This window comes from Dermacentor variabilis, unplaced genomic scaffold (assembly GCF_050947875.1).
Source record: "Dermacentor variabilis isolate Ectoservices unplaced genomic scaffold, ASM5094787v1 scaffold_13, whole genome shotgun sequence".
NCBI lineage: Eukaryota > Metazoa > Arthropoda > Arachnida > Ixodida > Ixodidae > Dermacentor > Dermacentor variabilis.
The window spans coordinates 39,483,704-39,506,142 of NW_027460291.1; the positions used below are offsets into that span (position 1 = coordinate 39,483,704).

The following is a 22,439-nucleotide window of genomic DNA, read 5'->3' on the forward strand; positions in this document are numbered from 1 at the left end:
GAGATGAAAAGGGACGCGAGGAACTCGTTTGGGCTGCACCGCTTCGAATGCACACAATGCCCTCGTCACATTAGCCTCTTGAGAGTTGTAATTATTCGTGAGCCGCGCAAGCGCTTACCTTTGAACAAACGTGCAAGTACAGAGGGAAGCTATATAAAATGAAAGAGAGCAGGGGAGAGAGGAGGCAGAGAATGGTTAGAACCGACGCAATCGAGAAACGAGTGAAACAGCCTTGCCACTCTTCGCTCATACTTCCCTGGTTACGTAAGAAGGCAAGGAAACGCTGGATAAACTTAAGTTCGATGTACGGTACGGTGCGTTTTTTTTATGTGCAAAAAATAAAACCATGCAAATATGTCTAGCGGACAACTTACGCAGAGCGTGCAGAAGCAGAGCCGCATTAATTACAGCGCATTGCAGAGTCCAGGCGACACAACGGAAAACGTCGCACGTCAAATTAAGACTTCTGTGGATGCCGCGGTAGCTTTGCGGTTATGGCATTGCTCGAGGTTGCAGATTTGATCCCGACTGCGGCAGCCGCATTTATACGGGGGCGAAATAAAACATGCTCGCGCACTTTGATTTAGGGACATGTTCAAAAACTCCACGGTGCCGAAATTAGCCCGAAATGCGCCACTACGGCCTGCCTCATAATCCGATTGTGGTTTTGGCACCTACAGCCCCTTAATCCAATTCTAGTTTAATGATTCGGCCATGATGCGATGTGCCATGTGAGGCAATGAGAACGCTCAACCCTCACAGAGGTTATGAAATATGGCGCACAACAACGCCTCAATCAAACACTTCTCCTTTTGCGTTTTGTGCACTACGCAGACAAACAGCAGTGGTGCACGCAAGGTAACATTTAACGTCAACTCACCACTCTTTTGTTGGACAAAACATTGAAGATTAACTATTAGCCGACAGCATCACCACTAATTATCGTCAATCAACACGAACAGCACGGAAAGCTTCGCTTACATTCCCACAGTGTGTGGGATCTGCATAATTTTTTCTTTCTTAAAGATATGATGGCTATTTGTAATATTTTAAATCGGAATTTATGGCGCGCGAAAGGATTTGTTTGCAGACGCCTGAGGTAGATGGTGGCACCATGTTGAGGAAAGCTCGCAATCGCATTGATTGCGCGTCTCGTTTGAATTGCACCTCGTCGTCTGCGCCAGCGCTCCTTCACTCAGTAGCAACATGGCGGCGCTCCTGCCGTTACCGATTTCATTGCATGGACTCTATGGGGAGCGTTTCCTTCAGAGTTGGTTTTATCAATTCTATGGGGGACGCGCAATTCACCGACGCGATGTATACTCGTCACTCAAAGATGGGAACAACAATGCACGTTTGTCATTTGCTTCCTAAATTTGAATGCAGGTTGCCTACTTTCCTCTGCACGAATTCCCATATCCTTGAAAACACGTGTTTTTCGCAACATGTTGGTTTAAAAAAAGAGTCGCTGCATCGGCCTAAAGTCGATGCATTGGTAGCGGTAGCAACATATTAGACCGATTAAGGTGCCTAACTTGATAGGCCGTATAAATTGAAGCAAAATAACATTCACTTATTAACGACTCAAACGCGGCGACACGTGCACACAGAAAACACGGAGCGATCCCACTGGATGACCGCGAGCACCCGCTGTCACAACTCTCGCGCGATGAGCGCCGGTAGCGAGAAGGGAACGCTTCGCGCTGCCGCTCACATCACCGCGTCTCCAAGCCTAGATTACGCCGACCTCCAGCACCGTGCGCGCGGGAAGACGGCGCACATGGAGCTACCGGCCGTTTGGGCTCGCCCTTAGCCCTGGAACCCTCCGCAGATGATAGTCTACACACGGCGCGTGGGCCGCGTATGTGCCAATCCACCGCGCGGCTAGCCTAGAATTCACTCTAGAGTTCGGTCACCTCCAGCCCGCGAGAAGAAGGCGCACATCAAGCAACGGTCCTTCTCGGGACGCCCTCGCACGCTTGCCCCCGCAGTCGAGCGCACCGCGCGTGACCCCCTTAACGTTATAGCGCAGTTGGAATCTCCAGGAATATGAAGGCGGCGGCGATGGCTGCAGTGAAAATTCCCCTGCAGTGTCCATAACAGCGCTGTCGTAATGAAATGTTTTCACGATCCGAATGCCTTAAGCGTAAAAGCCTACCTTGAGTGAGGAGCTTGTGGTGTTGGTTAGAGTAGATGCTACCACAGCCACGAGGCAACTTCGTATTGGCTAGGCTTAGCTAAAACTAGTGGCTTAGCTAGCTAGCATCACCGAAAATCTTGAAACGAGGAAAACGCTCCATGCAATGCACTTTGGGCGCAGCTCTTTTTGTTTAGTGTGCACAGGCGGCCTGCGTTCGAAGAAAGAGTGTTATTTCTTTATGTTAATTAACAGTCGAAATCAAAAACTATGCTCTAGAGCGGACCAGTAAAGGCTTCTGTCCGCCTCCTTTCACGCTGGTGATTGCAACACATGCTTTTATTTGCGGGTGTTCGAATGGTGCAACTTTCAAATTGACTCAAATCCGAATATTTGAGAAAAACTACCACCGAATATCAAATGTGATACAATGTTTTTTGAACGTTTCTAAAGCAGAATGCATATTCATATGGAATGCGAACTTCTGGTGGAGTCTGTCTGGTGGAAAAAAAAAAGAAATGAGGCTTACACACATTGATGTGTGCAAGTAAGATCATTCGCGATTAGATATCCTGATAACGAAGCAGCTTGTAAGTGATAACTGCTTTGGATTATCTGAGGCATCATGGCAATGACAGTGTGAAGCAATTAACATGCAGCATGTTGCTAGAGGCACGTACAGTGTTGTGTTCGCTGAATGAGAGGGATGTGATACTACACCATCACAGATTGTTGCAAGAAGGCTATGATTGGTCAAAAAATAAATGGGAACAAATTCATATGTAGGCTGGCTCACAGTGAGCCATTCTTGCTGAATGGCTAGAAATTATCTACCTTGAGTTATCTGCCAAATGCATTCGCTCAGGAACTGCTGCCCTAGTGCAACAACTGTAGCTATCCTGACAAAGAATCATTCAGAACAGTCTTAACACGAGTTGCGAGACTCCAATAAGTGCTCTTTCCGTTAAATAAAACAAGTATTTGACAACTTAGTGAATTACTGAATCGAATACAAATGCTATTCATTCGGATTAAGGTTTTGGAATATTCGCGCAGCCCTACGTTTTATGAAATCTACGGCGCTCACTTAAAGCGCCCTCTAGGCACCGGATAGCTCGCCCATGATAGTAGCCAAGACAGAATTCAGCGTGAAGCAGTTGAACAGTGAGCTGTTGGGGCACTGTCACGGTGCCTCCATTATTGTTGCATTTTATTGCTGATCAATAACATATTCAAACATGTTTCAATATTCAGTGCATGACAGCGCGAGAAAAGGAAGGTCTAGTTAGACAAGCAGGCCGCGTACTGCTGGTAGATGAATTTCTAACTAAGCATATTTTCGCAAATTCAAGTTGCACCGAGTGTTTAAGGGGAGGTTTTATTGAGTAAAAACACCTTACTTTCCGAGCTGTAGTGTCAGAGCAGAATGATGCAATGTGTCAAACAGAATGATAAATTATAATGACCTCTGCAAAGTCGTTCACAACGTACACCCAAAAATAGAACACACTAAGTATCCTTCAAGTACGAGACGTGTCATAATTGATGGCTGTGCAAATGTCTAAGGAAGTAGGAAACAACACTCAAGAAATTCAAGCCATTCATTAACCTAACTTCGGCATACTAGTGCAAGCAATGAAAGCTCTTTAATTCCTGGAACTGTACTTCGTCAGAGGTGTGACTACATGAGTAAAAACCTGCGATTATCGATTAAAAACAGTAGCGGCAACCATTCACGTGGCATGTTTCCGTCATGAGTCATGCAGTAAAAAAAAACTGAAGTGTTCAGTGACTTCTGTGTCCTCATGCACGTGATAAAATTGAGAAAAGTATCTGACAGGACAAGAAATACATTAGGAAAATTTATGCATAGAAACTGAGCGGGTATGCGTCGACTTCTACTAATTGTAAATAGGCTAATTTTGACATATGTGCTTAAAAAATCACATAATCAGTGTTGACAATTTCATAAAAGTTAGCCGGCAAATTTATTGTTCAGAAATGTTTGAGAAGTATGAATTTCTAGCCTTTCTTAGATGGATAATTTGAGGCTTAATGATAAACACAAGAACTCCAGTAAGATTTCATCTCACTGTAACGGCAGCATTGCATCATGTACTCACGTTTTGCAAGTCTGAATCACAATGACGGCCACTACAAACAGCTGGTAGTCTGCAGAAAGGTACCACAAGTGCAGCATGGTGGACTGCAAAAAAATATTACACATCAGTAAAATGGGTAGCAATAGAGACATTGCAGTGAAGAAAAACAAAAAATAGCGCATACATAAATGAATTATACAGGTGGTAGCCTGTAAAAGGAAATTGAACATGATTGTTACAGCGTATGGAGTGCTTGTAGTGATTATGATCGCGAACTCATGTGTATATGCGTTAACTCGTACTTTTTAACAATTATCCAATGCCTTCCTTTAGCTACATATCCCTTCGAAGACATGCTGGGGCATTAAAGTGCCAAAGATTTTAACCGTAAAAATCCTTGCATTTCAAGAACCGATTTCTACACGGCTTATCGTGAAAAATAGAAGAAATCATGAAGATGGGACGCGGATGACAATAAACCGACACAGTGAAGCACTAAAAGGGCTTCACGGCTCTTCTTTGTGTCTTTTTCTCGCCCACTGTGTGCCGTATTCACGCAGTTTTACACAATAAGCAACACACAGGCCCTGCACAGACTCCACAGTTCTCATTCAGTGACAGGGCTGAGCCGTTTCACTGCCCAGCACCTCCTTTGAATGACCTACCTACTGCATTCACATGACCCAATAAATATCCTCAGAGGCCGTACTCGAGCCACTTTTTCTTTACAATGACACTTGCATTGCTTACATAAGTCTAGAAAAGAAGTTTAGTCTTTCTTTTGGCTTGTAATGAAATGACTGCAATAGACTGTTTTTTAGAGATGGAACTAAATGTTACACATGAATCTTGGAAGGGAATGGCCATAGTCCAATGCGCAGTGACACCGGACAGCGCCAAGGGTCTGTTAAATTACTCTTGTCACTCTATGCTTCACCAAGTAGCTAAATTCACCGACCAAGTGGTTGTTAGGAAGGGCGTTAGTTTGGGCTAGTCACTATTTCATGACGCTTTCTTGAATTAGCGGGGCTCAAAATGAGCGAAGTAAATAATACGAAAAGGAAGAATCAGGCCACAGGTGGCTTTATCATTAGCGCCCACCTATTTTCTTTTCTTCTTGTGTCTCTTGTTTCCTGCACTCATTCTGAGTAGCGCTAATCTAAGAATGCGTGGTGGCTGATGGTTATCGCTGACATGGTGGCATCTGAAGTTCTTCAGCGGGTGAGAAGCACGAGTTAGGAACAAGCCGTCAGAAGACGTAAACTTCAACAACGCAACCTAAAACCATGATTACGAGAATTTCATGTCTTCCTGCTAATGTAAGTGCCATGCGACAAGAGTAGGTGCATCTAGGAGCGCTCGTATACCCGTGCTTAATTATTCGGGTTCGCGAGTGCTCTAGAATAAACTCAGAATGGCGAACTTTATCGTAATTCAAAGGGCAGCGCCCTACTGTTGAAATCGGGATTATGGGGTCCGAGAAGGCTGAGTTATAGAGAAACATTTTAGGATAAAAATGATTCATACATATCATGGGGAAATGGCGCCGGAACTATTGACCATTTTCTTTTAGGATGTCACAGTATTCAGACCGTCATAATTGTACGTGCAGTTATCCTGCCTGAGTTATTGGTCGCAACAATACCTGATCAATTAAGTAGCTACGTGTGCGTCATATTTACTTCTGCGTTATTCATGATGATCATATATGCGGTTTATTCGCGAAAGGGCTAGGGATTGCCAAGGAGAGACTTCTGTGCTTAATTACCAGGCATGAGAAGCATTCTTAAATTTATAAAACAACAAGGACACAAACGTCGTTGACGCAAACATATTATTTGGCTGCCAGAAATTATCAGTGATTTAAACTAACAGTGTCAATCATTACTGAAACGAATGCATGTGCCACGGAAAAATGGTCACGCTACGTTATTCCGCTATGATACAGTTCTAGTGCGTGTTTTTGGCCTGTGCAGGCTCTCGTGGGTGATCAACGGCACAGACCGGTTCTCTACAATCACTCTAACTTCCTCGCCGTATAGTCGTCATTCTTAAAAAGCAAGATGCGTACTCACCACTTCAGAGTCTCCTCTCCAATTTCGTATCTGAATGAGTAGGTCCCACCAGTGATTCCGAACTTCGGAGTAGAAATTCTTATAAAATTCTTTGGTGTTTGGGCCAGATGCAATAAGTGGCAGAAGGTACATACACATTATCATAAAAAACAAGGGCACGGTGCACCTAGGAAGAGAATAAAACGATGTTTTGTCTGAAAACTCGGTGCGAATATGCCGCGGGTTTTTCAGGCAGCCATAACATGGCCAACCCTATGTGGTTGTGTTACAGCGGACGCATTACGATAAGTACCGTTGACGAATCGAACGGGATTCGACCATATCCCCTTTCTATTTGTTTTTCGCAACCTACCAGGTACCAAAGAGTTAACGATGCCAGCTAACTATGCCACAGCCAAGTCAAACGCAACGTCAGCGATTTAACAGCTTTGTATGGAAATGCTTTAGCGATCGGCGATTCTTCTTGTACGCCGAAATTTAAATGATGAATTTTCTATACATTTTCTTTCTGCTGATGTCTCTGCTCCATGGATAAAGACTTGACATGAACTACTGACGTTCTTAAGTATATACGTTATGTAAATTTAGTTATCTGTGTCATGGAAGCAATAATAACTGACATGAAGAGTGCGCAGATGGCATAAATCTGGAAAGTATTTTTGATTGAAAGATCCAGATACAGCCAGAGAAACAAAAATGCTTGGGTTCCTCCCCAGGCATGTACTCCCGATCGCAAGAAAGTAGAGGCTAGCCGGCAGTTGCCAGAGAAAGTGAACTGGCCTTAAGTTTTCATAAATATGCTGTACTTTATATGCCTCTTGAACTCAATTGGGTTCCGCCCAAATTTATTTCACGTCGCTGCACGTCCTAGTAGTCATACCCGGAAATCATTGACCATAGCAGCAGCGTTCTTTACGGTAGTGTTAGCTTTCGGAATCCATCAGTAAACTCAACTGCCATTCGCGTTCACAACCACCCGTGAAAATATGCATTAGGTGCGATCTCAATTAATTTCTTCTAAGTGTTACCCATGAAAACATTTCAATGCAATGAAGCAACACAATTAATACTCCAATGAGGAGCCTGCGTTGCCACAAGTCTGGCTTGTATTTCCGTTGAAGCACCACGATGATGGTACAGGTTGTAGAATAGACAGCACGAAGTCTGAAACGCGTGATCTTTGTCTACGAAGAGGTGCACATTTGCTTCTCGTGTTTAAACCTTTAACCTCCAAAATAATTTAGGAAACAACAGACCAAATTTTCCAAGTTCTTTATGTAGCCATGATTTTGTGTATCTTTCCCTCAATGCTGACCGTAACTAGCCTACGGCAGCGGGAGCAGCACAACATCGGGCTTAATGCGTGTGACTCATCATTGGCGATATTTGTACAACCTCCCGTGAAGAGTGCAGCTGGAGATTGAGGGTTAAAGGGTTACTGAATTTGTAGGAATAGATAGCTTTTGGGCTAGCGATAGAACATCTTTTCGTAGTTATTGAACTCACTCACACCAAGAGGCATATAAAGTACAGCATATTTATGAAAACTTAAGGCCAGTTCACTTTTTCTGGCAACTGCCGGCTAGCCTCTCCTTTCTTGCGATCAGGAGTACATGCCTGATTTCTTCTGGTGCGAATACTGTAAATGCATGTCTACCTGCTACTGTTTAGCGTTCTGCTGAAAAGCCCAAGCACCATCTTACGAAAGAGGACAGTTGACATATGAAACAGAGTGGCTGAAACAAACTGGTAGCATTTATTCGTGCTACCTGAGGCAATTTTGTAACCTTCTAATAAATGAACAGCTCAAGAAGCAAGAAGGATGTTCGAAAAGTTGCGTACTTGCGTATACTATACAATTAGCTTGCGGCATAAACCTTTCATAAAATCTCGACGTTGGGTGATTTATTACGAAGAACTATAACTGTTCTACTTACCTAATAAATCGTCTAATCATAGCAACTGCAGCCACGACTAGTCGGTCGTGCTTCTGCTTCCTGAGTACAAAGTAGAGCAGAAATCCGCTGCGGGAAAACGCAGTGAAAGGAACAGTTTTTTCCTAATAAACATGTAAACTTCACGGCACACAAACGTCAAACTCAGTTTTTTGTACACAATTTTAAGCTCTATCACCACTTTTTGTAAAAATAATGAAATTGCGTCCCCTACACAAGCTAAATAGATCCAGAGAGCATTTCACTCGCAAACCTAATGTTTTAGTCATCGTTTCCTTTCCCATCTTGTTTCGTGTGAAGACCGCATTGCGAATGGGGACACAAAGTTAGTGCACATATATTTCTAGACAGTAGCATGCAGGGCATGCGCCTCACCTGAAAAAGAAGAAACTGTCTACGCCTTGGTAACCAGCCGTTACTATCATCGTTTCCCAACGCTCGAAATAGTGCAGAGCGTTAAGTAGCCTTGCTGAAAAAAAATTTGCATCACAATAATAAATATCCAATATGTCTTCTGCAGTGAAACGTCAGAAAAGTTCACATGTCGGCTCACATTCAAGTGTGCAACATTTGAGATCCGTGGCTCTAAGTGGCAGATTCCACGCCAAACAAATTTCTAGCCTCATACAGTTAAATATGCGCTATTATATCGTGAAAGAACTTAAATATTCTATGCGGCATAAATTTCATTGAACAAGCCGCAGCTGAGAACTGTATACTATCAATAATATTAAACATTTAGATACGCTCAAAAATGTTACAACACTTTTAGTGACAGCGCTTACGCCATATATAAAAATTCGAAAGACGCAGAATAATTAAACCTGTAACTTGAAGTTTCATTCTCGTTACGTTACCTTGCTTTATCTTAAGAAAGACGATGTGCAGTGTTACTTTCATTATGAACATACCACATGAGTTTCAGATAGCATGAACTCATAACACAAACTTTTCGCGGCATGCAATGAGAAGAAAACATGAAATAATATGTCTCACTTATATTTTCAGTGATGATGGCGTAGGAATGACCAAGGCAAATCCAGAAAATGCTGAGGAACCGAATTCCATGAACGAAACGATAGGCGTAGCTATCGGAACACTTGTCCTCGTTGACCTTCAAGATTATCCTTGTGTTTGTCACTACGGAGAACGCTATGAAGCACTTGTAAGGGACGGCTGAAAAAAAAAGAAATGCATAAGCATCTTTGCTTATTCTTGAAAATTTAAATTCGCAAAGGCATGGATATAGTAGCCAAGACCAGTAGTCTTAGGCTGGTTACGGTTGCTTAAGCAAGAGAAATCTAAGCAATAAAAATAATACGTGTAAGGCATAGTCCCTCATAGCAGTCTTGCAGGTTTCACACGTTCATTCGAGCAAAGCAAGGCCAGGTTTGGTCAGTCTAGAGCAGAAGAACGTTTTCAGCACTACGCAGTCAGAATTGTGGTTGAATTGAGAACGTCAAGAACAGGTGTCTACGAGGATTCTGTATGAGGGGTACACTACTCAGGCAGAGGAATGTAACGGGGTAAAAATACTAGAGTCAAGACGGCGGGCGGCGCGCGCACTAGACAGGTTAAGGCCAATGCTTCCCGAAAGCTTGACTCCAGGCACCGCATAAACATTCCTACTCCATGAAGCGAAAAAGCGAAAGTACCAGTCTGTTTAGACTAATCTGATGCCCAATCACCCCACTATGGATCAGGCAAAAGAAACGGTCTCTGTCCATAAGAAAATAAATGACTTACTTCTTTCGAAAATGTGGCATGGTAAGTGGTTTGAGAAAGCGTATAATCAATGAGGCACAGAGGATTGTCGCCCATTGTAGTATCTGACAGTCCCCTGGTGACTTCCAACCATAAGTTCTGCGCCAAGTCGCAGCAGCACCAGCACGGTGTTCAATCGTGGCTTGCTCTTCATGCAGTGAGTGCCTCGCCTGTTTTCCTGACCACAATTTCTGGGACGTCACACGCCTGCATTAGCTTCGTCTGGCCTTGCTCTACTGTTTATGGCCGGGCACGTAAGTGTTGCCGAGTGCTTGCTCTGGGATACCCTATCATTTCGATATCTGATAGCTCCGGCCTGTCCTTGTTTAAACTTCTGCATGTCAGTCTTCCCCATAACATGCCTCTTGATCAACCAATCACCGACAACTGCCGGTCTGTGACGTCAGCCACCAAGAGTATAAATGTCCTGCGCATTGGTCCACTCTTCAGTTGGCCAGGTTGCAGCAGCACCACGACGATGTTTATTTGTTCCTTGCTCTTCATGCAGGTGGATTACTGTTTTAACGCTGTACGTATCCAATCTCATGATCGCTTTCTCCTCCTGCTTCCTTGCACACATAGCCTTGTAGTCTACTGCTTTGACGCTTATATGACAGAAGTAGTGTGATCCTGAGCGGTGAGGGGGAGCTCAATCCGGGTTCCTTCACAAAGTCAGGGCGTAGCAGTAAATTTTTTCGCCTGGTACCCGGAATGCGATTGGTTCCAACTGCACTCTCGATGGGGCTGCTGATGCACATTATCCTCCAGTACGCTATGACACTGATGATCTTTCAGTATTCGAAATGTTCTCTAAACTACTGATTGGGCAAAATAAGTTAACTCCAGGCATCGCAGACATTGAGCCATTTCAACAGATATTCGCCTGCCGTTTTGATGCTTTAGAGCTGTGCATTGCTGCATTAGAATCTCCATCTAATGTCTACAGTGCAATTTGAGAATTACGTGCAGAAATCAACTTCTTTTTTTTCTAAAATTACCAAGGTGGTCTTAAAAAATGATGCTCTAGAAAACCGTTCTCGAAGAAATAATCTTCTCATACACGATATTTTGCAATACCGCAATCAACACGCTGTCATACTGTTCTCCACCGTTTCGTCGGTATTTACCTGGACCTTGAAGATTAGCTGTCCTCTCAATAAACACGTCCACAGGTTTTTCTACCGAACACGTACGCGTTGGCGAAATTCGTCCGATCACTCTAAAACTTTCTTGCTTTAACAAAAAACCGTGGTTTTAAAAACACTTTTAAACTCACGGGCTCATACTGCTGGATTAAAGATTTCTCTGCAAGGATTAGAGCTATTTGGACAAAAAAATCTTAGAAGCATCTTTTCCTTTCGTAACAGGTTTTGTCGTAAAGTTAAGATACGATCATGCGTTAATTCACATGGTTCATGATAACTGAGATGGCAGTTCAAATACATTAATAAAATTATATAATAGGCTATTACCTTACCTGCCTGTGTGTTCGGCTACTGGCTTATCCACTACCTGACCTCATTATCGCCACCTCGACAACCGCGTCTTTTTCAATATTCACGCTCGCAGTATTGCTAAAATACTTCCAGGCTTACTGTCGCTTACTTCTATTTTTCCCCGCATCTTAATGGCATTACTTAGCCATGGCTACACAATAATCTTTCTGCCTCCGAGTTTACTCCACCTGGTTTTATTGCCGTACGCCTAAACAGACTTCACGCCACTGGCGGCGGCGTCGCACTGCTTATCCGTTCGGAACTTCGTTTCTCAGTTTTGTCTTCGGCCCCTCGGACGGAATTTGCGTGGTTTAAGTTTTCCTTAATAATCAGTGTACTGTAATTAGCGTTGTATATCCTCCGCCCGATTCTTCCCTTAATGTCATTCATGTTATTGGAAATTACATGTGAGAAGCTAACATTGCTTCATGACGATTCATCTGCATGGGTGATTTTAATGCTTCTAGCATCCACTTGTTCAGGATGAACGGTTTTCTATCTAACTGTTTAGAGCTGTGCAGAGGTCATGCGTTTCATTTTCAAAAGTTTCGCAACAGCACAGTTTGTGTTCTATAGTCTCCTCGACATGGTCGCACATATCGCAGCTACAAAATGCCACAGAAGCGCTGCGTCTATTATTTGCAAGCTATTGGATTGCGTGACCATCTGGGATCCGGACTGAGTGATCGTCAGTTATATAGAGCAGAAAGCTGTTGCCACGATGGTGCTATCTACAGTAAAGTTTCTCTTCTTCTCTTAATATTTCCCTCCGCTTTCCCATTCCCCCAGTTTGGGGTAGCCAATCGGGCTCAGTCCTGGTTAACCTCCCTGCTTTCGTTTATCATTTTTTCTATATCTCTCCCTAGCATCCACTGGCCATGACTAAATACAACATGTGGCGTAGCAATTTGTAAAAAAATAATAAATATTTATTTGTCCTGTGGACTCACTCAAGTTGTTTCTAGCATACCTAGGTTAAGTTCCATCCTTAACGTAGTTTTTGTATAGGCTGATCTAGCCGAAAATGGATTTTCTAGCGAAGTAATTGAGGGACACTTAGGTCATGAAGCTGCTTTGTTATCGCTCTTTTGTGCAACCTGCAAGTCACTCTATACGTTTTATGTTTTGCCTGACTTCACTCACGCGGACGCCAATTCCATTACTTATCTCTTACCTGATCATTTCGGTACGCTTTGCACTGTGTAAGGCAGACAGGACGCAAATTATCTGGTCAATTACTTCGAAGGTATTGTCAAGTCATATATGCAAAGATTTGCACACATTAAAACTAAGAAAAGTAATGCTAATCTTCCCTGGATCAATCGCGATATCTTGCATTTATGTCGTCGTGTCCGTAGACTCAGGCGTTCTAAACGAACCAACGATCGCATAACCCAAGACAGATTTCACAAGGCGAAAAATGAAGTTAATTTTAGACTGGAAATGGTCAAAATTTCTATTTTGTTATTGCGTTCAACTGATTGATCTATTAATAACTAACCCTCGTGAATTTCGGTCTTCAATTTTACCTCACTATGCTTCACGCACTTCATTCAAAATTTTACAATAACGTCATCAGTGATCCGTCAGTAATATCAGAGATTTTAACAAGTATTTTGAGTCTGTGTTTCTTCCCGATAACAACTTCATTCCTTCTCTCACCAATATAGTTTACTTTAAAGCAATCAGTGACATTGACATAAGCAATGACGTTATTCTTAAGTTGATAGTAAACTTGGATACTGAGAAATGCACCCCTCCGGAAGGGATACGCGATGCATTCTTGGTTCACTATTCCTCCTGGTGATTAAGATATCTGACAGCCAAATCCAAGAAATATTAGCTAACGCTGTTGCCTCCTCCTGGAAGTTAGCTAAAGTGCTTTCTCTGTACAAATACCGCTATAAGCAGTCTTTGTCGAACTACAGACCAATTTCATTGACATCGCAGTCATGCAAAATCTTGGAATATATCCCGCATAAACACGTCGTGCTTTTTTCTGAAATTACACAATCTATTATCTCACATGAAGCGCGGGTGTAGGCGCGGTTTCAGCACGACAACGCAGTTAGCGGAGTTTATGTATGACATTTTCTTTGACCTTGACGTTGGCAACCAGGTAGACCCAACCAGGTAGATCCGAACGAATCGGATACCCATGTACAGCGAAGCTGTACATGGGTATCCGATTCGTTCATTTGTGTGTCCGTCCGTCTGCCGGTCGCCTGTATTCCGAAAACTCCCCCAGTGCAACCACATGCGCGTGCGCAAAAAAAAGAAGAGAGGAAGAGAGGCACACCACTAGCTCACACCACCTAAATAGCACAAGGCCTGTTATCTACGATCCAAACGTCATGCTACCTGGCCCGAAATATTTATTGACAAGACTGGCGTGATAAAAGCGGTGACGTCAAAATCCCTGCTCAATACTCGGGAGCATCCCCATTATAATCTATGGCAGTCGGACCAGGAAACATGACATCATAGATCGGAGTGAAAATGCCTTCTGCAATCTAGGTGGTGTTGGATTAACTACGCCAGTAGTGACGTCGTTGCTCTCCGTCGCAGCCGAGCGCGCGAGCAGCAGTTTCTCTCCGGCTCTGAAACGGGTCGGCCATGCATCATATGTACTCCTGATGAGCAGGCAGCTTTCGATGAGCAACGCGGCGAGAAGAACTGCGAACGAGCACGTCTACGCTGCAGCCTGGTCACACGAACACGCTCGTGCAGCCGAGCGCAAGCAGCAAATGCGTACCGAGGATCCGGCAGCCTACCAATCTGTCGTTTCATTATTCGTAGTGATTAACCCAGTGATAAACACCGGGACCGCGCGTTTTGACTTCGCTGCTGAACCATCTGTACGGAGTGCTTGGGTGGTGATTTTTTTAGATTTCTCGAAAGCATTTGACATAGTAATGAATTCTAAACGCCTTGCTAAACTGAGCGCTGTCTTCAATAATATTATAGTTAACTGGATTTCATGCTTTATGTGACTTCGCTCCCAGTTTATGTCTTACAACACAGCCGAGTCTACTGATATTGATGTGGCATCTGGGGTGCCCGAAGGCTATATTATAGGGCCATTGATTTTCTAAATATGCATAAATGATTTCCCTGTTTACATCTATTCTAACAATCGTCTTTATGCCGACGACCTGAATTTATATGAAGTGATTAACTGTCAAAAGGACCATTTCTATCTCCAGGAGTCATTTTCTAGGTCTTGTAGTTGGTGCAGCACATGGCAAATGAACATTAATTTTTATTACCTCTTCAATAACCGTACTGTGCTGCAATTAGGGTATCTGAGTATCAGTATCTCGGGGTCATTTTAAAGCATAACATGTCATGGTCTAAGCAAATTTATTACATATGTAACCTATGTTTACACTATCGAACTCTCCAAAAGTTACCAAGCTACTACTATATGAATCGCTAATCCGTCCTGTTCTTGACTACACATCTGTCGTTTAAAACCCTTATAAGCAATGTGATATCACCAGGTTAAAAACAAATCAGAAAATAGCTGCAAGATTTGTATGTTACCATTATGATAGTGACTTTTCACCCTCTTCTGCACTTCATTCCTTAAATTTCACTTAGTTCTGTTCCCATTGCCGAATGTATCATTACACTTCTTGCACAGCATCGTGAACTCTTCGCATGGATTTTCATAAAATAACTATACAAACTTCGCTCCAGAGTCATCGATGAGACGACATCCCAACCTAAACTTGATGCCCTACTTTGTACGCACAAATATGTATAAATTCTGCTTTTACTCTGGCTCCATAGAAGAATAGAATTCCTTGCCTAAGTATATTCGCTCATACGCATCCCGAAGTTTTGTACCCCCCATCCAAGATATAGGCCTTAGCACATCATCCTTATCGCTGTATGGTATTTTGCTGTGCACGAGCATATTTCCCTCTGTTAGCCCACTCATGTTATAGCGCTTATTGCCCGCTGTAGTATGTCCAAATAAATAAATAACTAAACAGTCGATTCGGGAAATAATCGTCGAATAGGCAGTGACATCAAAACCATAGCGGCAAAATATCAGCTCGATGACGTGAAAGTTATACAGTCAGGGTTAGGGCCCCCCTAGCGCCCAATGGTGTAATACGTTGTGTTACAAGCAGAGCTCCTTTCCTCTATGTACAAACCATATTAGTCACACTGGTAAGCAAATAACACTGGTCCCTATTTTCTTACTTGCTTTTTAGTTTTTTTATATTGAAATGGAGAAGCATGACAAGTATGTGTGAAATTTTTGACTTGCTTCTCCGTAATGATCTGTGTTGATGCCTGTAGCCGCAACAGGTGAGATGTTACTGCGCCCCAATTCGGAATTTCACTGCCCAGAAGATAAGTGACTAAACTGCAGATTTTAAAGGTTATTGTTCTTCTCCCTACGAACTGCCGCTTCAGCAAGAAAATATACTTAGAGGTGTCGGTATTATAATTCCCCAATTGCTGTTTCCGCGGTTTATTCCTATAGTGTCGTAATGATCAGTTTTGTGCTTTTCTAATAAGTTTGCTGAAGTATTACGTAAACCAACTCAGTTTGAAATGCTTTACATTGAGTAACGCGAATACTGAGTTGAATATTCAGATATTGCATTTCATGTCATAGCAGGCTTCAGAACCAGGGTGCTTTTTAACTATTTTGATGTACAGCGCATTTCAGTGCCTGCAAATAATTGGAGTATTACAGCACGATGCCTCTTTCGCGGCGGGCAATTGTCAAAAGTAATGGTGTATACGTACCATTCTTTCGCTTAACGTCCCATTTGCTGGTGAATAGTTCGAAGGCTGTTGCGGCAACAATTGCAGTTACAAAGATGGCTAAAAAAGCTCTGTAAAAGACAGTGAGGTAAGTGAAAGGAAAAACAGACGCTGAGATACTATTATTTCTTGTATAAGAATGGAAACACTTCAATCACCGGTGGAAGATTTACGACGTTGGCTTCCACTCTGCCCTTTGCTGCAGTCTACATGGCAGTTCATTAAAATATTATTTAATTTTATGGTAATGACTACTAGTTAAAAAAAATGAAAGGACACGAATAAGCGTGTTACGTATATACTTAGTAGACATTTTGAAAGATTAAACATTTTTCTTTGTCGTTGGAGGAATTTGAATACTTAAGAAAAACGCATGATAATGAGGGGTCAGGGAATTAGGAGGTTCAAATTGTTGCTATGAAAGGGATTTTCAACACTGGATTCAAAATAGTTCACACAACTCCGCTTTGTTCTTAAGTTTTCGTTCTTGACTTTTAAACACCAGTGTAAAAGTTTAGCATAAGCTAAGCACATTCGGGACGCAGTCAGTGGAGCTTTAGGAATGTACTTGGTTGCAAAATTCTTGGTAGTTAGCGTTATTAAATTATCAGCTAGCCTGCGTACAAATATCAGTAACACTGCATTATCTTTTTAGTATGTTGTACTGCCTCCGGAGTCTGGTTGTAATATATGCGCCAATGCGTCGAAACAAAGTTGAACTGTTTCCGTTGTAAGAAAAGAAAGTTGTTTTGCAGAATGCATTTCATTCAGCAAGGCCTACATGTCGCATCTTGTTAGTATCAGATAGGCGACAATTCGGGAGTACTGCAAGGTGTCTGGTACGTATATAACTCAGTCACACACTCACAAGATCCAGGCCTGAGAGTCAGTTATCCCTCCGTTCACGCTTGTCACGCAGTTCTTCACTGTAATTCTGGTAGTAGGGCCTATTACTGCGTTATTGAATGGAAGAAAAATATATCGTTGAATTACTTTCTAGCATATTGATGACGAAGTGGTTGTATGGATATTGAGATATCAACAACAGAAGTTTCATCCTGGGAGTCCGCGTTTAGGTATGGTAACGTGTCTTTGTTATGTCTGGATTGACAAATGCAAGCCCTCATATAGGTCAGCTCTGGGCTTATGTTTCTATTGCGCGCCAACTCTCAGATATTGAGGGCATTATTAAATAATTGAATAAAAATGTTGCACAGAACATATAAATGCTTTGCGAATACGGCCCAGACGCGAAGCTGTAGACATATGGTCCGAGTCGGCGTGACTACTGCGCGAGCCGGCTTCCTTTCATTACGCTGACGCAAGTGATCATAGTTCTTGTGAGCAAACTTTCCCTCTAGAAAATCTACAGGGTGTTCAAAACTAAACTTTATGGTTTCCTTAAAATTAGGCACTTGGAGGCAGGCAAAGACTACCTGTGCTAATCAGTTATGTGGCCAGGGGGACACAAAATGAGATGATAATTATCGCTGTCACCAGCCCAGTTACCTAAAATTGAATATTTAAGTTTTTCTTGACTACCGTAAGAGGGTATGTAAGTTTTGAATACAAAAGCACAATTACTGCATTGAGTAAAAATGTAATTATTTAATTTTATTTAATTGGGCTGCTGACAGCGATAATTATCATGTCACTTTGTGTCCCCCTGGCCATATAACTTATTTGCACAGGTGGTCTTCGCGTACCTCCCACTGCCTAAATTTAGGAAAGGCATAAAGCTTAATTTTGAACGCCTGGTGGAGCACAACGGCCAGTCTAGCACGCGGCGTGCTTCACAGTATTTACACTATGACGGGCACAGAGTGGTGACGCCTGCATAGCAGCTGCGGTACAACTGTATTGGCGACTATCATGAGTCGATTATCCTAGTTACAAGGCTGGTTTGGCTGGAATGGGTACTGGTTGGGAAAGTGAGAACAATTCTATCAATACTGTACCACAACACATCCGTGCTTTGCCAAGTTTAGCGCAGGAAATTTGATACAACTATTTCGATTAACCTGCACCTCTCCCCCTCACACACGATGAATAACGTTTGATAAAGTTTACGTTTCAACACAATCATTGCCCCTATAGCATTATAACCAACATAAACACACTAAGGCTACGTTCACACTTGGGAAACAGCAAGCGGGCGGAAAAGCCAAAGCGGCCGGAAAATCTTTTCCGCGCATGTACAAGATGCTCACATTCGTTTCGCCACTGTAGCGAAAACCGCTGCCGCTTTCGCCCACATCCATCTAGTTTGCGTACGTTTGTCCGCGTGGTGGCGCTGTTCATCACACTATTTCAAGACATACGTTCATTAATTGACCCATCATTTACTAAAAGCTGTCATTACGCGCAACTGCGCGTGTCCGTTTTTAACTTTCGTCTACCATGGAACGTAAACAAGGCATAGTTTCGATAGCTTTAGCTAGTTGCTTTTCCTAGAAATAGAGAATGAACAACGAAAAATGTCAAATTTTACGACCGGATGTTTACATGTTAGTGCAGCTTCCGGTGAAGCGGAACCATTTTCCGCTTTGCCGTGGCGAAAAAATCGGACCGAGACCGATTTCTTCGCCGCCTGGTTTTCCGCGCGTTTTCCCGCCTAGGCGGGCGGATTTTGTCAAGTTTTTTCCGCTTCCACCTGCTCCGAGACCAAGTGTGAACGTAGCCTAAATTTCTGTGGGAATGTGTCGCTGCCCCAAAATATTCATTCACATTGGCATTCTGAAAAATACCTTGGGTACGCGAACCAAATTTATTATTTCACATAGAGTGCAGTTAGAAAACACAGAGCCACTCAATGAATTTTCATATTCTAAGTCCTCGTCCTAAAAAAGCTTTACACGCTTAAAAATAATGAGTGGCATGAACACATATCTTCATTGGCCCGAATCAGATGGGCGTCGAGCCCTTTTCTCTCTAACATAACACCCTTCGCGCGATATAAATTGTGCAGCACAACTTCAAATATACACTTCTCAATATGTATACAACACGTTTTCAGCCTGAATTATTTCATTACTGCGTGACATTTTCCTACGCTTTTCTTTGCGTGTACAACTATACATACAGCACTTGAAAGTGCTTTGTGCGAAAGCGTTAACTCGAAGAGGAAACCACATGCAAAGAAAACAGCCAGAACAACCCTTAGCCCCTATCAAGACAGACAGAGAAACGTCGTTAATTAACGTGAAATGGCTTTCTTGTCCAATGTGGTTGTGTACAAGCAGCTCACAAAAAGAACCAACGTTTTCGGTAAACATGACAGCTGTCTACAAAACTTACAGCTGCGACCGATGTTAGAGAGGTCTTGCTCGCTGCAGGCCGCGATGAAGCAGATTCCGAGACGAAGCCCAGGCAGTCTTTCGTCTGTCATATACTCTGTGAAATTTATTGTCTGAGGGGCAGAAATTAACAAAAAAGACGTTATAATAACCGTACAAGATGGAATGTTCTGAAGAAAAAAATCATGCGGACACCAGGCACTGTGGTAATCCATATAAACGAAGCTTTCTGTGCTGTTGGTCTTTATTCACGATATTCGAAGGAGATGTTCAGGGCTGTTTAACTTATTCCGCGTTTAGTGCAATACGAGTAGTGAGTTGATGTTAAACGTTACCTTGCGAGCACCAACGCTGTTTGTATACGTAGTTCAAGCATACACAGCTAGACTTATTTGCTTGGGGCGTTGTTGTGTGCCATTGTTCATAACCTCCTAGAAGGTTAGCATTGTCGTTGCTCCACAAGGCTCATCGCATCGTGGCAGAAGATTTAGAGTTTAATTATGGGGCTGTACGGGGCCAAAACCACAATCGGAATATAAGGCACGCCGTAAAGGCGGACTCCGGATTAATTTTGACCCCGAGGCGTTCTCTAAAGTGACCTGAATTTAAGCATATAAGTTCTGTATTTTGCCCCCTTCGAAATGCAGCTGCAGCGCTGGGCGTCGAATCCGTGGCCTCGAGCAACGCCATAGCTACAAAGCAACTCGGGCGGGCACAGAAGTGTTGATTTGAAGTGTGGCCGCTTCCGTGTAGAGGCTATGGGGCTTTCATGCGCCTTTCCGTGGCACGCCCTGCGTCTGTTGTCCGCTTGACAAAATTACATGGCGGTTCAGAAAAAATCAGAAACGTACCGTACCGTACCTTGAACGTGAAATTTATCACTTTGCTAACAACCATGGCCATGCCTAGTAGTAGCGTTTTCTGGCCTACCTAGGTCACTTTACCCTCTCCTACCCTCCGCCTACGTGTGGCAGCTGCGAGCGAAATATTTCAAGGCTGTTATTCAACTGGGTCGGTTCTACCCACTCTCAGCGTCCTCTCCTTACCCCCTCTCTGCCATTGTAATTTCCACCCGTCCGGACTGCTGCACATTGTTACAAAGGTGAGCGCTGCTGTTTGTGCAATGCTTTAGTGGGGGCTCACGGATAGTTACAGCCTTCAAGAGGGTATTTTGGTGATGCCGAGGAAGCTGCAGGGAGCACTGTGGCGACACGATGGAAAGGTCCAAACGAGTTTCTCGCATCGCCTTCCCTCTCTGCCACGCTCCTTCCATGTATATGCACGCTCTGAACCACTTTCCGACCCGGCCTGCAAGACAGCGACAGCAGCAGCAGTAGGTGCAGTATAAAAGTTGAATGAAGAGACAAAATAAAGCTTCGCTTAAAGGCGTTGCTTGCAATTACTCTAAAGCAGTCGTTCCTTTGTTGAGATTGCGGATTGACGCCAGAACCCACAGGCCGCACGTAACAAGCGGATTCTCAGAAAGAACTGTTCGTAAGTCTTTATGTTGAGGCGGCACCACATAGGCGGGTGATTTATTAGGCTTTCCAAGGCATTTTTTGTGGAACCTGTTCCACTTGAGCTACATTTCATCTCCTACAATCACTAATACTGCGATCGAACATTCATCAAGGAGTATACACGAGGGACGATCGGAACGTTTTGCAGCTCATGTATGGAATAAAATAACCCGGTTTTGAGAAAGAAGTTATTTTTAACATAATTCACTAAAAGCAAACGTACTTCTCCCATTTTTCCCGAAAACTTGTGACACTGTGAAAAAAAGTTTTGGCACAATGCATCGGCACTTTAAGGTTATCATAGCGTATCCTATGGTTATATATGTGTGTTTATGATAATACAGTTAAGTTAGAAGTCAGATCTTGTCTCCATTGTTCCATTCTGTCTCTTGCCTGCTGTTGTGATATGCGGAACATGATGGAGTACTAGCTTGCTGGGTCTCAAACCTTGTGTAGCCGTGCGTCGGTGTGGCGGCTAATGTCCGCCACGTAAAAACAGGACACGCTAAGGCGTAGAACAAGCACTCCTTAACCGAGGTGAGAAAACGAGACCTCACAAGTGGTAACCATCAAAAACCTGACCCCGTCAGACAAAAGGCAACGGTAGCAGGGTAAGAGAATGGCGCTGGCTTACTCTCTTGTGTGAGAGCAGCACCGCTGGCATGATCTCGCCGATAATCGGGCTGTCTTCCCCAATCGCGAGATGCACGTTGCAGTATTGTCCACGAGCCTTCTCTATACCATACTCGTCTCTTGCTACGGTCTCTATGCACTCATCGTAGGCTCCCAAATTCGCCGTGGACGCTTGCAGCAGACCTGTAGGGTACTTAGCCGTCGCGTCGACCACTGTGGGACGAAATAAAAAAGGCAAGAAAACGGAAGCTGAAAAGACTCCCTGCAACGACAAGCCTTAGCTGAAGGACACTTCATATCGAGAGGTTTTCACTGAGAAAATTCTCGTACAAGGGGAAGAAGAACAAAATCGTCGACACGGAGTGCCACGTCTCGGTATTTGCTCTCTGTCTCGCCTATTCTTTCTCTTTCCACATGCACTTGCGCTGCGAATGTCCTCTTAGTATTGGCGTACAAGCAAGTCCTGATTGTGACGACTAATATGTCTGCAATCTGCAGTTTCTGTATAGCTCCGAAGGGACGGTCACTTTCCAGGCGTCTAAGAAAAAATAGTGAAAAAGTCAAGCTTCACATATGACTTACTCCCGCGTCAAGCGGATTCCCATTATCAAATTTCTTTAATATACCTTTATTGGGCCAGCGTAAGCGTTAGGCTGCACAATGTACTCAGAAT

The 22,439-nt window shown here is 43.3% G+C and overlaps 1 protein-coding gene across 2 annotated transcripts in view; it reads right to left on the reverse strand.

Moving 5' to 3' along the window:
- Positions 1-22,439, reverse strand: part of LOC142566608 (nose resistant to fluoxetine protein 6-like) — a 110,853-nt gene that overhangs the window by 27,372 nt on the left and 61,042 nt on the right. For both annotated transcript variants that reach the window (XM_075677451.1, XM_075677452.1), the window contains exons 3-11: positions 21,768-21,979; positions 19,615-19,726; positions 17,186-17,270; positions 16,300-16,388; positions 9,266-9,445; positions 8,645-8,738; positions 8,252-8,338; positions 6,315-6,480; positions 4,261-4,343 (exon numbers count right to left, since the gene is read on the reverse strand). In XM_075677451.1, the coding sequence (XP_075533566.1) occupies positions 4,261-4,343; positions 6,315-6,480; positions 8,252-8,338; positions 8,645-8,738; positions 9,266-9,445; positions 16,300-16,388; positions 17,186-17,270; positions 19,615-19,726; positions 21,768-21,979 (1,108 nt within the window). The remainder of the gene's footprint in view (positions 1-4,260; positions 4,344-6,314; positions 6,481-8,251; positions 8,339-8,644; positions 8,739-9,265; positions 9,446-16,299; positions 16,389-17,185; positions 17,271-19,614; positions 19,727-21,767; positions 21,980-22,439) is intronic.